The following is an 18,898-nucleotide window of genomic DNA, read 5'->3' as shown; positions in this document are numbered from 1 at the left end:
CCCAACTTTCCTTTCTCTTGCGTCCCTTCCGATTCTGTCGCTCTTTGGCTGCTTCGATTGTATCCATTTCGGAATAGAAACACCAAATATATCTCCGTAACAGTGCTTCTGCAACCGACTCTTTCACAACGAAGTTACGCACACCTCGCGTTGGCTCCTCGTATCTATCAGTGGTTGCTTCACTGGCCACACCCAGTGGCGCTCTATACCGTGACCTGTGTAACTTTGTTATGCAAGAGTCGGTTCAAGTGGAGTGGGAGGCCGGGTTCGATTCCCTGCGGGAGCTCATTTGGTTCGGATTGCACGCTAATCAGTAAGTCTACGTCTCATATAGCCTCGCTGCTGAACGGGACGTAAAACTCAAAATCAACTCAACTCGGTTGAAGTGGAAGCCAGTTACGGAGATATATTTGGTGTTTCTATTCCGAAATGGACACAATCGAAGCAGCCGAAGAACGTCAGAAGCGAAAGGGACGCAAGATAAATGAAAATTGTGAACTTTAGCAAAGGATTGTTTGAAAGGGCCCTCAAATTGAGGGCCCTAAAATAGTGGAAAAACTGTGGGAAAAACATGTTTGTTTTCAGTTTTATTTCTTTTTGACAATGTTGCCATTACTTTCAGGCCCCGAAAAAAATGTGTGTTGTACCTAAGGGTATAACAAATTTTTAAACCAAAAAATCAGCGACGTGTCCCTCCCCGCAAACTTTTTTTCTACATTTTTTTTGAAATTTTCAACACGCAAAAAATAAAGAAAATACGCATCGATGGTTTTGAAAAAAATTCACATTTAGATCTAGATAGTATCTACAATCTGTAAAACTTTCAATATTTTTCGACCACCCCCACCCCAAAATTAAAAAAAAATATTCAATTTTGAACATGCATGATACGATAATTTCATAAGGGGAGGGGGTGAGGTAGTTTTAGGTCAAGGGTAACCTTTTGGGTCAATAGCGACCCAATGTGGATCAAGGGCCGATTTCACTATCTTACTAGGAAAGACCCTTTGCGTTTAATTAGAATATTGTTCAGAAGTAAGATATATCAATCGATATAGCGCATGGAGCAGAACAAAGTAGCATGCTTGAGGATAAATCTCATGCGTAGTGTCTGAGAACATTGAAATAGATGAATTGATGTAGCGCTAAAAAATATGTCGTTCGTTGGCCAGGTTTTATTGTGCTGGAAGAAATCGTTATTTATTTATTTATGAATCGTATAAATAGCAAAATATACCTAATGTATCTGTTTCAGTGGTAGAGCGCTTACCTCTGGTGCATAGAGTCTCTGGTTCGGTTCCCGGTCACGTAAGTTCAGGGTTTGCCAGGTTTATTTACGCTGGAAGATGTTAATTTCATATAAGACATTTTAAAATATTTATTTATTTCATACAACATGAATTGTATCTTTGTTTTAAATTAATAGACTCCTTTTGGTATCCATATTTGGCGAACGTCAGTCAGGCTTCTGAATGACTTGATCTACATTTGTTCGTTTGTCTGCCGAGCTCCTTCATGGCTATGCGCTTAGTGTACGCGTCTTCGGCGTGGGACCGGGTTTGCTTCCCGGAGGGAGCTCATGTGGTTCGGATTCTACGTTAATCAGTAGGTCCCGTCTCATATAGCCTCGCTGCTGAAAGGGACGTTAAACACAAAATCAACTGAACTCGTTTGTCTGCCTCTACTACACACACACTACAGGGTACAACTTTTGGCCTTTTAAGTTAAAATTTTCAGAATACAAGCACGAGATGCACTAAAATTCCTGTATAGATTTTGGCGGCATACCAACGTAAAATATCAAAATGTCGGCCATTTGTTTCAAAACAGCAGTAAGTAGAAAATTGTTGCAAGTTGTGACAATGACAATCTTGAAATATAAATCACATTTTAACACTTTTACCCCAAAGACATTCAGATATTTCGAAAAAAAACCGATTAAACCCGAAAAAAACCAATTAAACCTGAAAAAACCCATATGGGCCCAGGTGGGTTGGGTTTTTTCAAAAAAGCCCGGGTTTTTTCAAACCCTGCGTAAGTTTGTGATGGACAACATCGTATCTGTGCGTTTTCTCGGCACTCCCGTTTCCTCCCACATTTTCAATCCACCAATTCTTCCATCATCGTCTCCCTTAGTCTAAAGGGCATAATCGTGGGACGTTAAATTGAATGATTTCTAGCGTATATGTTATTTCTTTTTCGAACGTGACGCATACACACCTTTACGTGCATATTACTTGTAATGTTAGAATTTTAAATAGCTTTTACTCGTCCGGCGACGTCTTTGCTAGTTGTCATAGGAAAGGAAATCCTAACAGGAAAAAAGAGATATAGCCAATCAAAATCAACTGTTAACTATGTATTATTTTATTTTCAGGCGTATTTTGATAACGATCATTGGGTGCGCTATTTCTTACACTCTGGTCACCTAACGATAGCTGGATGTAAGATGTCAAAATCTTTGAAGAATTTTGTTACCATCAAGGATGCGCTAGCAAAGCACACGGCACGTCAGTTACGATTCGCTTTTCTTCTGCATTCGTGGAAGGATACCTTGGATTACAGTTCCAACACAATGGAGATGGCTGTTACGTATGAAAAACTTGTGAACGTAAGTCAATTTCTATTTCACTTTACGTATACTACTGTGAAAAAAAAATTACTAACCGAGCAGTTCCTTCTAATTTTCCTTCTCGATATTTCAAATGATTCGTTCAGTCATTGTGACACATTCGAAATACAGGGAAAAAATTAGAAGGAACAGTACTAGATGAGTGATTTATTATGTATTTCATACTTTTGAAAATAATTATGTATTTTAAGTTTTCTGTATCATTGTCAGTTACAACATTAACAGATCAAAACCATATTCACGAAGAAATTAAATGTCGACTAAAAGTAGGGAATTCGTGTTATTAATCACTTCAAAACCTTTTGTCGTCGCTAATTCTGTCGAGGAATTTAAAGCTTAAAATATATAAAATTGTAATCATGCCTGTTGTTCTCTATGGTTGCGAAACATGGTCGCTTATTTTGAGAGAAGAACGTAGACTGAAAGTATTCGAGAACAAGATCATGAGACGAATATTCGGACCCAAGAGGAACGGGAATTGGGAATAGCGGAAACTTTATAACGAGGAACTACAAAATTTACATAGCTTACCAAGCATTATTAGGGTCATCAAATCTAGGTGGCTCAGATAGGCAAGTACTATAACCAGAATGGAAGAAAGAAGGAACGCTTTCAAAGTTTTAACTGGAAATCCAATTCCAAAACGACCATTAGGAAGACCCAGACGCAGATAGAAGGACAATATTAAGATGGATCTCGCAGAAATAGGAATACAAAGTAAAAACTGGATCCAGTTGGCTAAGGATAGAAGTCAGTGGAAAGCTTTTGTGAACGCGGCATTGAACCTCCGAATTCCATAGGCCATAGAGTTAGTTATTGTCAGTTATGAGCGAAATACACACATATTTTACTAGTTCTCTTGCCAATAACTTCGGGAAAAGTCGTCCAATTTTAATTCAATTTTCTTTTAATGTAGAAAGTACGTACTTCTGTGTACAGTATGGAAAACTATTTTCCAATTGGTAGGTTTGTCAGAAGTTACTGACGAAATACCTGTAGTCTGGTATATCAAATTATCCTCTTGAACTTTACCTGTAAAGTGGCATACCCACAAATCCTTTTGGAGTAAAAGCTAGCAGTACGGCGTACGAATAACTGTTTTACATTACATACTTAATGGGATAAAATATGTTGTTGGGACGCTTCATCGATTGCAGTTAACCGTTTCTCTCTATCCATTACTGTTTTCGCTCTATAATGATCGAAAAACCGGAATGGGCCGCGGTGGCTCAGTGGTAGAGCGTTCACCTCTGCTGCATGAGGTCCTTGGTTCGATCGCACCTCACGCCAAGTGAATCGCGGGATGTAAAACTTAAAGATTTCATTTTCAAAAAACCGGAAACGATTGATTTATACCACTTCCGGTTTGAATATCAACATAATCGAATTCGATTCCTAGCTTTTGACCTCTACATCCTGGCCAAAATTAATGTAGTTGAGATTTGTCTCCTCCGGATGGACGGATATTGTAAATATATAAGCGAGGTTTTGGTAAAGTTAAGTCCTTAAAACAGAAAGTAGAAACTCCCGGCGGGAGTTCATGTGGGTCGGATTCCACGTTAATCAGTAGGTCCACGTCTCATACAGCCTCGCTGCTGAAAGGGACGCTAAACTAAAAATTAACTCAACTCGAGAAAGTAGAAACTACAATTTAAGTAGGAAGGTTTTTCGATTTCTTTAAAGGCCCTGGAGTAGATAAAATCCTAACTAATGCATACCTTAAATATAATTAAAAGTAAGTTTGTAGTTATTTCTCTTATGTTCCATTTAAATATTTTTTTCTAATTAAAAAGTTCTCAAGCACAAAAAGGTCTCCCTCTCTTGTCCTCCTGGTTGCCTATTGTTAACAGATAGCTTAATTTAAATATTCGAAATTATAGTAAATAAGAGATCGGTTAATTTAGACGTTTAAAATCGTCGTTATGGTAAACTAGCTGAAACGCGCGTTCTCCGCACGGGGAGAACAGGTTTACGCAAAGTATTTCAATCCTTCCCCATTAGGATACGCATGAAGGATGTATTTTGGCTTAAATGACAGAAAGAGTGTCACTATTCATCTCTCAACCCCACAACTGGTGGATTGGACATTAATATCTGTCGTTTTTGATTATTTTTACACGTTAGCCACTCCCCTTGACGAAAATGTGCTAAAGACGTAAGTTAGGCCAGTGTGTACTCATGTACTCAGTGGTGTTATTCTAATTTTTGAGAGCCGGTTCTGTAAGAGAGAGAGAGAGAGTAGATGGATAATTAGGTAGATATAATTTTCTTAGGAAACAAACCATACAAGGTATACAAAAGGAAATTCTTTACTATATACCACAAGTGACAGGTAGAGTCTTACACATCATCCTAATACAAGTTGGTGTGACGAAATTAGGTAGCACTGTGAATATCTTGGAGACTAATTATTCAAGATAGATGGTTGTGGAAAAGGAAAGACCTTAATCCAGCAATGGATCAACAATTGTTGATAATGGTATGTATGTGTAGAAAATATAAATAACCCTCAGCGCTACACTTATGGGAACCCACTTCTCATTCTTGACATCTGAGCATTTGATATTAAGAAATGAACGCTGGTACCTTGTTCTGAGATATCATATGCTTAACCTTGTAGCTGTAAGAATTTTTAAAAACAGAGATAGATAAACTAAAATGTACTGTTCCTGGATATAACTGAGTAAAATTTACTGTTATGTGAAGGTATAACAACTGCGAACTCAAAATATTTCAATAACCAGCTGAATAGCACCACTGCATGTACTGAAACTCACCAAATTCACTGTAACAATCTAGGAGTTACAAAGCAAGCATCGCTTCATTCATTTTTATTTTATAGTTAAGAGGTGCGTTATTTACTAATGGACGTTATAGGATACATACCTATAATTAAATAACAAACATTCACCTTGTATCCAAAATTATAATTTCTTTATATAATTTCTTCGTTTTATGTCGCCTTCTGAAATAACTTTACCTTTCCTACGTATTCATCCTTAAAGAGGATTTTCCTGAAATATTTGGTAAACACGAAATTAGCAGAAAGCCCTTTGTGATATTACGTGTAGATTCTGAATATTAAATGTTTAGTTAATGAACATCACTAGTAAAATTTAAAAAAAAAAAAAAAAAAAAAAAAACTATTTTACGAATAGTTGAAAAAATACATTCTACTATTCTAGCGACGCCTCATGATTCCTATTTTCAAATAAACACAAGTCTTATTGCTTTTTCACACTCAACTTGCCGAATATTATTATTATTATTATTATTATTATTATTATTATTATTATTATTAAGTTATTCATTTTGAAAATGTACAGATTGAATTCTTAACTCTGTGTTTTAAATTTTCCTTGGTTACTTAATTCCGGTCATTTTTGGACACAAAGTATGTGTCTGTTATTTAATACCGCCTCTGGGACATTGTAGGCAAATATTGAATGGTACCGTTTGAAAGGCTATTTTATTCTGAAGAAAGTGAGGTACGAACCATGACCCTGGGAAAGTGAGGTACGAACCGGATGGTGCTGTAGCTGCTTAACTGAAAGTCTATAATTTACTTTTTAAAAAACTCAGAATTTCAAAGATTCAAGAAAGAGGTGCGTTAATTTATTTATTTACTCAAGAGGTGAGTTAATTTAGATGTTCTTTTATGTTACGTGAAGTGAAACGTGTGTTTTAATTGTAACTGCTTGTGTATATTATTATTCATAGGAATTCTTCTTAACAGTCAAAGACGTGACGAGGGGACTTCAACTGACCAAGATTGAAAGTTTTGAGAAATGGGACGAGAGTGAACTTAAGTTGAATAGAAAGTTATGGGAAACGAAGAAAGAAGTGCATACTGCTCTGTGTGGTGAGTTTTTGTTGCATTAACTGGAACTTAGTAGTATAATTTGTATGTACTCTTAGAATTCGTATTCCTAAAGATATAGTGAAATTTACCATTACAAAAATTTATCTGTAGAGACATCCGATGTGCAGTTGTCTCCCAAATATCTTCGAAGGAATCCACTATAAGTGTGTATAGGAATAATCCTTTTTCTGCAAACTATAGAATAAAATACGAGGCGCATTCGAAAAGTAACCTCCGATTGGTCACTGTGCGTGTAGTGGTGGGGACAGTGCTATCATCTTTGCACAGACGTGCGCGGTAGCTCAGTCTGCATCCAGCCGTGGTAGAGTGAAGGTTGTCTGATCACTAGTTCCACTTTTGTAGCGTCTCAAAATGTGTGCTGCAATAGAAAATCCCGCCAAGTGCAAGATGCGAGCTGTTATACATTTTCTTACGATAAAACAATATTCGGCAGCAGCTATCATCGGGAACTTTGTGCTGTGTATAGACCAAGTGTGATGAATGAATGGGTTCGTCTATTTAAAAGTGGACGAACAAACATTCATGACAAAGAGAGGAGTGGCAGGCGATCAGTGCTCACTGATGAACTTGTGCAGAAAATTGGGGAAAAAGTTCGTGAAAATCGATGTTTCACAATCGGAGTTTCTCGATGAATCTCCACAAATTTCTAGGACTGTGTTATATGACGTAGTGACAGAGAGGTTAGGCTAGAGGAAGTACTGTGCTGAAAGATGCGGTCACAGGCTGACTCAAGGCACAGAAGGGAGACTTTTATGTTGATGAAATTTCTAAGCTAGTGCAGAGATATAATAAGTGCTTGGATTCTTATGGAAGCTAGTTAAAAAATAGAGCAAAGAAGTAGTTTTCAGATGTTTATAATAAATTCTTCGTATTTACTTCGGTGTTTCTTTTTTAATCAATCGGAGGTTACTTTCCGAACGACTCTCGTAGTAATAGCTTTAGAATGTTTGTAAACATTCTTTCGCAGATAGATCACTTTAGAAATATCAGTACACAATATTATTTAATATTTTCAATACTGTTATTTTATAAGTATTATTCGGTCAGTTCCAGCAGTGGTTACTAATTTACTGTGAAACATGGTTCCGTAGCACATGAAATAGAATTGTTTTCCATACTTTTTTTTAGCGGATTTCTGTACTTTCATGAAAATATCTTGGAGCAGTCCCGGGTTCGATTCCCGGTGGGAACACTCTGTCGAAAAAGTGTAACACGCTTTTTCAGGCCAGCTACCCTGAATGAGGTTTTCCGGGCTTTCCTCATTCACACCAGGCAAATGCCGGGGTGGTACCTAACTTATAGGTCTCAGGCCGCTTCCTTCCTTCTCCCATCCTTTCTTCCTTCCCTTTCCCCGGATTGTGTGTTCGCGTAGGGACGTCATCCCTCAAATCGTGAAGGGCTAAATGGCCTTAGATGCCGAAAGCCCAGAAATCTAAATCCTAAATCTTGAAAATACCTTGGCTCAACTTAAGAGCGTGCCATACCTAAATAATAGAAAATTTACCATATTTCTTTTGCTTGTTTTTCATAAATGAAAGGAATAATGAAATACAACGTACCACAATCATAGATAGTTATTCTACAACAGAAAATATAATCCTCAAGAATTTTCAGTGTTGCCATAATAACATTTCCCCAAAAATCTAAGTTAAGGCAGCGACTAGAGGAACGAACTCAACTGCATTTGATTACGTATCATGTTGTCTTGGAATCCTGTGAACTACTTTTTAAATAATAGTTGTATTTATTTTGTAATAAACAGTTTTAACAACAGTTTTTAAAATAAAATAGTAATGTTATTTGAAGTTGGAGTTTCCATTGAAAATTGCTAAATAATACATATTTCAAGGTCAGTTCAAATTAACATCGTACTGCAATCACTATATTCTTAACTAAAATTCATTTTTGTTCTTTCGCTCTTCCCCCTTTCCTAACCTTCGAAGCTTAAAAAGTGCATCTCTTAGGCTAGTTTTAGACAAAAGCATTTATCATGGCATTTCTTGTAGCAGATGTGCTGCCAAAAATCTCGTATAATATTCTATGGCATCAAAAGTATATGGTGCTTTTACACGGTAGCATTTTGATAAGCATCTTGTGACGTAGTAAATAAATCACTGGAGAAGAGCGTAATTATGGCTCCGAAATTAAAAACAGTTATTTCAGTCGCTATTTCTTCTTAAGTCCTTTGTCGCAAATGCTTATTATGATACAAAGGACTTTTAACTTTGTACAAACAAGGATGCTCCTCACATTTTTCAATCAGTATAACAATATTATCCCTACTTCAACTCATTTTTCTTTACTACAATTCAAATTCCCACACAAAACAAAGAGTATGGATATTTGGCACAAAATCTTTCGCTCGCTTTTAACACACCACGGCGCTGCAATCGGACCAGAAATGCTGGGGAAAATGCTACGAAATAGAGCAGGTTCTATCGACAAGAAATGCCACAGGATATGCCATGGTATGAGAAATGCTATAGCATTTGCTACTTTACACGGGAGGATATCGATGATAAGATTTTTGCTAAGAGAAATGCTACGATAAATGCTTCCGTCTAAAATTAGCCTTACACCGTTGTAGAGAAGTGAATTAAGCGACAAGTTTTCTTACTAAGTTTTGAAAATTAAGTCGTGATCTCCACGATCCAAAATTAGTTTTTTAACCGTGACCTCACTTACAAGATGTATGTTAAGTGTACTTAAATACTGTTCATTTTTCATAGTAAATTAATTTTTGTACGGAGCGATCCCGGGTTCGGTTCCCGGTTGGGACACTCGGTCGAAAAAGTATAACAGCTTTCTCAGATCAGCCATCTTATGTGAAGTTTTTCCAGGATTTCCCTCATTCACACCAGCAAATGCTGGGATGGTACCTAACATATACCTAGGTAGATCCCAGGTCGCTTCCTTTCATCGGATAGTGTAATCGCCGAAGGACGTCATCCCTCATATACGTGACGGGCTAAATGGCCTTAGATGCCAACAGTCCAGAAACCTAATTCCTAATTCCTTAATTTTTGTACGAGCAGTTATCCAGAGAACGAAAACGTCGGTTGTCGATAATTCCTATCTAAGTTTGTCAATGATTACATTTGATTACCTGACTTCTGAGCAACGTTTACTCACTGCTTCTCAAATCTTGTTAAATTGTAGTTTTGTTTTGCAAATCATGTAGTTCGGTACATTGGTTAAAAGTAATTATTATTATAATCTTGTACCATATTTACTAGATATGTGTATTCAGTGAAATTCAGAGTGCAAAAGAACAACTGAACGGGAATCAACCGCAGTTGCCTGTTTTGTTGTTTGTGTGTTAGTTTAACAACTCTTTCCTGCATCAAGGCTATATGAGTTATGGAGTAGAACCCGAACACAGTTTAAGATAGAGTCCAAACCACCGATGCTTTCAGATTTTAGTGCTCTCCCACCAGGAATCGAACCTGAGACCACTTGCACCCAAAGATAGTCGTGCTAGCCACTAGACCGACGGGGAGAATTCCTAGTCTCTGGCTTACCATGCCTCTGCACCAAGCACTGCACCCAGGCCTTCCGCAGACAAGCTGTTTTCACACGTAAAGTTGATGGTCAGTCATTCAGACTACGTGGATTATATCACAACTCTGTTGTGCTTGGACAGCACTTATATAATATTATTTTATAAATTAAATTGAACTACATCATTTGTACATAGTTGGTTTTGGCTTAATTTTTGGTATTCAGTTTCAGTTTTACCTTGTTACCTGTTTCAGATAACATTGACACCCGAACGTCACTGGAAGCAATCAGAGATCTTGTGGCGACAGCAAATATCTATTTGAGAGACAAACGACAGTCAGGGGAGAAAGGAAACTGCATTTTATTAAGAAATATTGCTCAGTATATCACACAAATTTTGACAATATTTGGGGTCATTCCAAAGGATGATACAATTGGCTTCCCTGTTGGTTCTCAGTCACAAAAGGTTAGTGGTTTTGCTTTATCATAATTGAGATGTATTTCAATAAAATTCTATTGTGATAATTTTGCAGAGCAACACGTAACAAAATTGTCGGTCGCAACGAGTTAGTCTGGGGTGTCCTACCGTAACAGATGCCAGGGATTTCCTTATGTACATTTTTGGAGCATTTATGTATTTCTTTGAAGATAAACTAGTTCTAGATGCTGTTAATGGATTTTTACTTATCTAATGACAGTAAGATCGCACCGAAATTCGATTGGTATTGGAAATAATAAATAAGAGGGAAAAGTCATTAATGTAAACAGCTCACTTGAAGAGGAGTCTTATAAACAAATTTAAAAGATGAATAAACAGTAACCTACCTCTGTATCCTGATTGTTCAGTTTTTGTACATAATAATTGTTCATGTTGCCCTTTGCGTCATATATTATCCTCATGCAAGTACCATGCAGGATTTGACATGACTCTCGTATGCTTCATTAAAATACATATTGCATGTGAAAGTGTTGTAAGATATACTTGTATGAAGCTGGAGATCATGCAGTGGGCAACAAGTGTCAACAATGTTCATTTTAATATATTGAATTCTATAACCAATGGCGATGCTGAGAAAAGTCTCAGAGCAGACTGATATTATACATGAAGAATTAGAAAATTTGTCACTGGATACAGAGGTAGGTCATTGTTCATTCATTTGATGTGTATCCATTTCGAAAACTAGCAAAAGCTTAAAAAAAAATATATATTCACCTTGCCCTTCTCTTCTCTTCACTGATGTGGATTTACTAAACATTCATCAATCTCGAGCTTTTCCTGCGTTCATTGGCAGTTTTATCTGCTAAGAAAAATGAATTTAAGAGGACTTTACGGATTAAATGCATCTTACGGCCCGAATACTCGACCTGCAACTGAAGTATATTAACAAACAAAAGCCAGCTGTTGTACACAATATATAAATGCTCTGATCAAATATTGTAATTGCATTAGCATTAGCAGATGATAATAATGTTTAGGTATTTGTAAATATTATTGGTTCTGAATTGTATAGCATAAAGTAGAAGGAAAGTTAAGCTTTACTTTTTAAAATATTGATTTCGTTAAATATATGAAGTGTTTAATACGATCCACGAAGATAATGTGAATCCTTGGGTAACATTACTGAAGAAAAACAACAAAGATTTAAGATCTGTATTCTGGGAACAGCAAGATATCTCTATTTTGATGTGAATATGTAATTCATAATTATCCCATCGCCATTCAAGACTCAGTAATCAATCATTTCATCTGAATAAATGGGGGGCGCGGTGGCTTAGTGGTAGAGCGTTCACCTCCGGTGCTTGGGGTCCCTGGTTCGATCCCAGCTCGCGCCGTGTGGACTTTGTGGTGGACAAACACCGTGCTTGTGGGTTTTCTCGGGGTTCTCCCGTTTCCTCCCACTTTCTTCATTCCACCGTTTCATTCATTTCTCAACTTCACCGTCTCCTTTAGCCTAAACGGCATAATCGTGGGACGTAAAACTTAAAGATTTCATTTTATTTTCATCTGAATAAATATTTTTCTTACCTGTCTTCACAATGCTGACCATTATTAGGAAAGTTCGACATTTCTTATGCTTTTTTTTTAAACAATGTGTAATAATTTGAATGATCAAAGATATTTTTGGTTTTATTATTTTCTGTACTCGCAAGTAATTGGATTACCAAATATGAAATATAACGTATATGAACACGACAATGTAATTGGACGCTAAGTCTGTTGTGTTGTTATGAAATAAAATAAAGATACTCTTGTACGACGTAAATTGGGATTTTTAAAAATATCTACTATCACCAAGAGGAATAGACAAAAGAGTACGAGATGTTGCTAGAAGCAAAACCGTGGAGTCATCTGAAAGAGATAAAGCATAAGGTGTTAAGAACACATAAAACATTCAGAGAAACGAGTTCAAATTCATACTGTATTAAAACGAGAAATTCAGTCTTAAATCAGATTGGTGAAAGTTCGATGCAAGAAATGGACATCGCTGATAGAAAACTTTATCCACTTCAAGAAGTTAGTGTATTATGCAGATAAGGAGCTACCGTATTAAATCCACTTCAACAGATGGTCATAAAGAAAATAAGGGAGCAGGACTTAGTTTTTTTAACATTAGAGAGCTCGATGGAAAACTTGTAAAAACAATTTCTTCTGGGTGATTTTCTTAAGCGTGTTTTATATTTTCAGTTGTCTAATTATCCCAGTTCTAAAAACTGACATTCTGAAACATTGAAAGCACTGCTCCTGTGTTTTATGAGAACAGAGCAGACAACCTCTATCCTTGGAATCCCTATTTTGATCCCAGCTCATGTGAGTTTATGATTGATAACATTGTGACCATGGATTTTTTCTCATTCGTCCGTTTCCTCCCACATGATCGTTTCACTGTTATTATTTCATAACAGCTCACCTCCGTTAATGATCAGTCTCCTTTTAACATAAAAGGCGTAACTCGTGGGACGTTAGACTCTCATCTGACGCATAGTCATTTTACGTAGTGTGAACCGTCCATATTGCGAGGACTGTATTGTCCCACTGAGTATTCGACATATTCTTGTCGAATGTCGTGAATACTCTGATCTCAGAGAACGTCATGGACTGTCCTGTGCATTTACACGTACATTGGGGGGGAAAGGGGGGTGATATTATTATTGTTACCTCCGTACTTCAGTTTGCTCATTGTTTTCAGGTTGCTCACGTTCCTCTTGACTTTTTAGTATTCGGTTCCTCTCTTTTTTGTCTTTTGTTCCAACTTTTTATTGTTTTTTCTATATATTGTTATTGTTATGTATTTTATTTTATATATTTATTCTTTTATCTTTTATAGAGCGTTCACCTCCGGTGCTTGGGGTCCCTGGTTCGATCCCAGCTCGTGCCGTGTGGACTTTGTGGTGGACAAACACCGTGTTCGTGGGTTTCCTCGCGGTTCTCCCGTTTCCTCCCACTTTCTTCATTCCACCATTTCATTCATTTCTTATAATCACCGTCTCCTTTAGCCTAACCGGCATAATCGTGGGACGTAAAACTCAAATATTTCATTTCATTTCTTTTCTTTTATCTTTTACTTTTTTAATTTTATTTTTATTTTTGCAGCTCTGTTTTACTCTACTTCAGTATATTCTTTGCAGTTTTTTCTTCTTTGTTATTATTAAATATCATTACAATCCATGTTGGAGCAGCTGTATAAATGGTGACTGGGATACATAGCCTCGATACTGACGTCCTCATTATTCCCTTAATCAATCAATCAAACAATCATGGGACGTTAAACGAGAAATTTCATTTTATTTATTTTTTTAAGGAGCGTAACCGTGGGACGGTTAAGATAGAAATTTAAGGAAGAGATATGTTATGGTTATATCAGTTGTAGCATTCCACTCGTGAAAATTAAAGTTGTTCATTTTATATAGAAAGAAATATAAGTGAAAAGGTAGTACGCACCGGCGAGTAAAATATTCTTTTAAGAAGTTCTTTAAGAAATCATTGTTTCCATCATCAACTCAACAGTTCAAAGTGAATTTAAACATGAAAAAGAAACATAGATGGGTAAGAACAAGGTTAAAAAGGAATAAAAATGTAAAGTACCCAACTTCCCATCTCGTCAAATAATAGTCAACACATGTTGCTCATCATTTACTGATCGTTCTTCACTGTTCTTTTTCACCCTTTTAATGTTTGTTTCCAACCAGCGGAAATACGTGATAAAAAGATCAGTCTAAGTTGTATTTATGTCTCCTGTCTGTAAATTAAGTATAAGTCTCTTTGTATAAATATGATAGGCCTCTTTATTTCTACCAAACGTGAATGCAATATTGTCGTTGTTCTCTCTGAGATGTGCTGCTAATCTGGACAACTGCTGTGGAAAACAATGACAAAACGTACAATTAAAGGGGCCTATTATATTCATAAAGAAAGTCTTGCACTTAATTTTTATACAGGAGACATAAATACAATTTGGAGTGATCTTTTTATCACGTACTTCCGCTAAAACAGTGAAAAAGAACAGTGAACAACGATCAGTGAATGATGAGCAACATGTGTTGACTTTCGTTTGGCAAGAAGTTGTGTGTTTCGTATTTTTATTCTTTTTTAACCCTGTTCTTACTCATCTATATTTCTTTCCATTCACTTCGAACTGTTGAGCTTATGATGGAAACAATAATTTTCGAAGGAATTTCTTAAAGGAATATTTTACTGGCCGGTGAGTACTAGTTTTTTTTTTTTTTTTTTTAATTTTCTTTTAATTATTTTTTTAAGTTATAATTCTGTCTAAATATAATCACCGTTCGCAATACATACCCAGCAGAAAATAACACGTACCGTACATGCGCATGTACAACATGCACCTGGAAAACCCTTGAAATTGGAACACTGTTTTACGCCTGATCATGTGCTCATGTTTTTTAAAAACATTGCGTGTTCAGTCCCTGGAAACGGAAAAACACAGGTAAACAAGGAAGAAGTGAACACCTGGTTTGTACCTGGAAAACACATGTTTTGTACCTATAACCGAACGCAACATCTGTGGACTGCACGTTTTGCAACTGATCTTAACGTGTTTTCTCTTCAACAGCAGCTGATCATCCGCTGAACATTGCATGTAAAAGGAAGAAGACCAGTGCTATTCTAGTATTGTTCGAGAGCACTGAACATGCAATGTACAGGGATCGCAAACATGCAGTGAAAGGGGAACTGGAAATAGGCGGTTCAGACGATACGAACACTACATTTTTCGATTAGTTAACACTGAATACATAGGTCCCCTGTACATTCCCTGTAGTAAATGAGAAACCTGTACTGTTCACTAGATATTCGATTTCGATCCTTACTACATTTGCAGCACTGTAAAAGAAGTCTTGAAAAAATTAGATTAAAACATTTACGAATAACTATAATTAAATATTCTTATCCTAGAACATAACATCAGCCCTACAACATATAAACACAATTGCACCCTACGAATAATCGATTAGGATCGACTTTTTCGAGAATGTTAAGTCGCACAAGCCCTCGATTCGATAGTTCGTGATTGAATGCGGATTTCCCGTGAAACGTGACGTCGCATGTGCAGCTTGGCTGCGGTTTCCCGCCGAAAATGATGACGCGCATCAAGATAAGTGTAGATAGCTCTTTTAGTAAATGTTTTTTCGTAAACATTTTTTTGCGAATAAAGAATGGTGGAGGCGGACTCCCAGTCCGTTTTTATGTAATTTTTTTTTAAGGACTAATGACATAATAAAACAGGAAGTAATAAAACAGGAAGCGTTGTTGATACAAGCAACATACACCTAATAACAAAACAGCTTCCTTTTTTTTTTATGAGAAACCCATCTGAAAATGGCCTTTTCTCGGATTTAAAACATTCTGTCAACCGGGCATGTTCCTTGTATATTTCAGACAGTGTACTGTTTCTCTGTAACCTGCAAATACATGCTGTCACTACATACCATGTACAGTTCATGTTTAGACAACCCTTTTCTGCTAAAACAAACCACCTGGAAATCGTATTTTCCGTATTAAAAACATACCATGTACCAGACATGTAAACGACAAACTCCTGCTAGATGAACAGTTTTCTGGAACCTGCATGAACATTCGGCAATACAGGGAAAAAACAGCCATGTTCACAGTAGATTTCTTTTGAAATTCAGCATAGCTGAAAATCACGTTAAAAAACGGAACACATTATATGTAATGTGCAGAAAATTTTCGTTCAACATTTAAAATACCGTCTGGCCTGGAACGCAAATGTACATGTTTACAATATCGGTGGAGTACATTGTATGTGTTGGTACCGTTAAATACGCAGACACGTTTTCACTAAATACCACGTGCTACACATGAACTTACATTCGCTGATCTGCACGTCTGGAGCCCGCAACATTTTCTTCTGAAGATTGCATGTACATGCGCGTCGCACAGGTACTGATCAGTCAATGTACAGTGCACAGATGTGATTTCATTTCAGGACAAGAATTATTACATTCAAAAACAGGTGTTATTTCCCGGGTAAGTGCCTGTTTCTGTTCCAAACCATTTACTTTACACGTAATACCTGTAGCACATGAGCAAAACATGCGAAAACAGGCACTGTACATTGCCTGTTTTCTCAAAAGTTTTCATGAGGGTAATAGTATACTTTATTATATAACCTCCTATCTGTTGAACATTAATTAAATGAGGCTTACATAGGACGTAATTCTTTATATGTCTTAAATTTTTACAGACTGAAGAAGTGATAATGCCGTACCTGACTTCTTTGGCTGAATTCCGAGAAAACATCAGACAACAGGCGAGAAAGTTGAAAGCAACAGAAGTTCTAGAAGAATGTGATAGACTACGAGACGATGTGCTTCCAAATTTAGGAGTGAGATTAGAAGATCATGAAGGTACGCCTTACATCCTTTTTGTTTTTAGATCAGTTCTATAGAGATTGAGTTTTACGTATGTGTTGTAAAGTAGGAAATGTAATTCACTGTTTTAAGTGGTTAACATATTCGATATTACAAGAAGAGGAAGTGTTTGGGATCCATGGTTTTGTTTGTGTAAGATAATGTAGATGAACAACGTATTAGTTCAAGATGGAAGTGTTTATGATTAAATATGGTGCAGAGCTTCTCGGTAAATAGTGAAGGTCACTATACGTATGTAATAGACGTGATTTAAAAGATATTTTGTAGTTACGGGTGACGTAATTATGTGCAGAATTATGAGTAATTGTGGTGGTTCTGGGTTCCCGCCGATCTAGAAAACCAGGAAAAATCACGGAATTCAGCTTACTCCTAAAAAAAAAAATCTTTGAAATAGTCTCGGAATTTCATGAAAAGGTGAAAAAACTGGAAAAGTCAGTTTCGGAGATTTACTTCTCACAGTCAGTACTCATTTCTCTTTACCTAGGGTGACCAGATTCTGACAAGCGAAAAGTAGGACACAAATATAATAGTATATGATACTTTACTGCGTTGACAATACGCATGTCCTTATTTTATTTAACGTTAACCTTAAGTTAATCATTCATTCTTGTTAAAAAGAAAAGGACTGAACAAAAGTGTTGAAGGAATTCAACATAACTCCAAATGTTTTGATGAACTCCAAATGTTATATGTAGACTTAGAAATTTGTAAATCTTGTCATGGAAAAGTCCGGGAATTCGTGCTCGCCAGATATGTGGCAATATAAGTAGTCGGTAAGTAGTCATTGTACAAGGTGTCCCAAGAACTCCCCGTACCTCTGGGCTTGAGTGTCACAGAGATCAATGTCGATTTATTTATTTAGTACATAGCCATATTTGAGTATCTACATACATGAATTATATATCCATTAGATCTGTATCTACTTCGTGCTATGTGCGTCTCCATGTCCTTGACACATTGCCGAGTAGCGCAATTTTTGTTTGTCCTCAACCGACGAAGAGAGACATGTGGCTTAATCATTCTCCACAATGAGTTGATTGCCGTTGTAAGGTTCTGGCTTTGGGGGCTATTTTAATAGAGATAGAGATGTTTGAGAACCACGCCCAATTCAGAGGCCAGGAATTTGTTCATTAAGGAAATCAAACACCTGAAGAGCAAAATAAGCTGGAGCTCTGTCCTGCTGTACTCACACTACTCATGTGCTGTCATGATGTTACCAATACCGAAGACTCCCAGATTTCAAATTAGAAATTGGTACACTATTAAAATTTTCAGTATAGTCATAGTTGTGTACTTGTTTTTTGCAGAAATATCAGAATTTATTAAATAACAGGTCAAGACTCACCAAAAGTGAGTAACAGAATTCTTATTAGTGAAGTATGGATGTCATTTTACTCTTATGTTTTGGAGGAAAACGGGAAACTGAACAATTTTGAGGGGGGAGGGAGACAGATGATATAAATTCGGGACGTCTGAGAGCCCTGCCAATACCACAACTAAAATTATACTGACACTGTTCTCCGTGATACTGAAATGCTATGGGACTTCTCGGACACCCTGTAGGTGGATGACGAAGTTGTATGTAGATCGAGATACGTGAGAGAATATATGAGGCGTTCCAGATAGTACCAGATGAACTGAACAAAACGTTCCTGTACCAATTAGTTATTGTTATTATGGATAAGAAGGTCGAACTCCACAGAATTTATCTACGTACATGTCCTGTGGCTGCCACATGTCACTTGGGCAAATAATAAAAACATTGATTCTATGTGTACCCTTACTACCCGGAACGCCTAATATATAAAAGTCGGTGAGTTTAGTAAAATCAATGTAGAAAGGGAGAAAGACGTGGCTATTCATTTAGGAGTTGTTTTATAGAATAGCGATACTTGAAGTGCAGTAACTGTTGAAAACAAAAACAATAGTTAAATCAGATGCTCTTTTTAGGTCACATCAAACCGTAAAAA

At 36.7% G+C, this 18,898-nt stretch overlaps 1 protein-coding gene across 4 annotated transcripts in view; it reads left to right on the top strand.

The window, feature by feature from the left end:
• CysRS (cysteine--tRNA ligase, cytoplasmic) overlaps positions 1-18,898 on the top strand; it is a 59,465-nt gene that overhangs the window by 29,895 nt on the left and 10,672 nt on the right. For all 4 annotated transcript variants that reach the window (XM_081739306.1, XM_081739305.1, XM_081739307.1 and 1 more), the window contains exons 8-11: positions 2,378-2,611; positions 6,353-6,494; positions 10,271-10,482; positions 16,742-16,904. In XM_081739306.1, coding sequence (XP_081595432.1) covers positions 2,378-2,611; positions 6,353-6,494; positions 10,271-10,482; positions 16,742-16,904 — 751 coding nt within the window. The remainder of the gene's footprint in view (positions 1-2,377; positions 2,612-6,352; positions 6,495-10,270; positions 10,483-16,741; positions 16,905-18,898) is intronic.

The sequence above is a fragment of the Thermobia domestica genome, chromosome 14 (assembly GCF_964235325.1).
Source record: "Thermobia domestica chromosome 14, izTheDome1.hap1.1, whole genome shotgun sequence".
Taxonomy (NCBI): domain Eukaryota; kingdom Metazoa; phylum Arthropoda; class Insecta; order Zygentoma; family Lepismatidae; genus Thermobia; species Thermobia domestica.
This window is presented reverse-complemented; position numbering and strand designations above follow the sequence as displayed.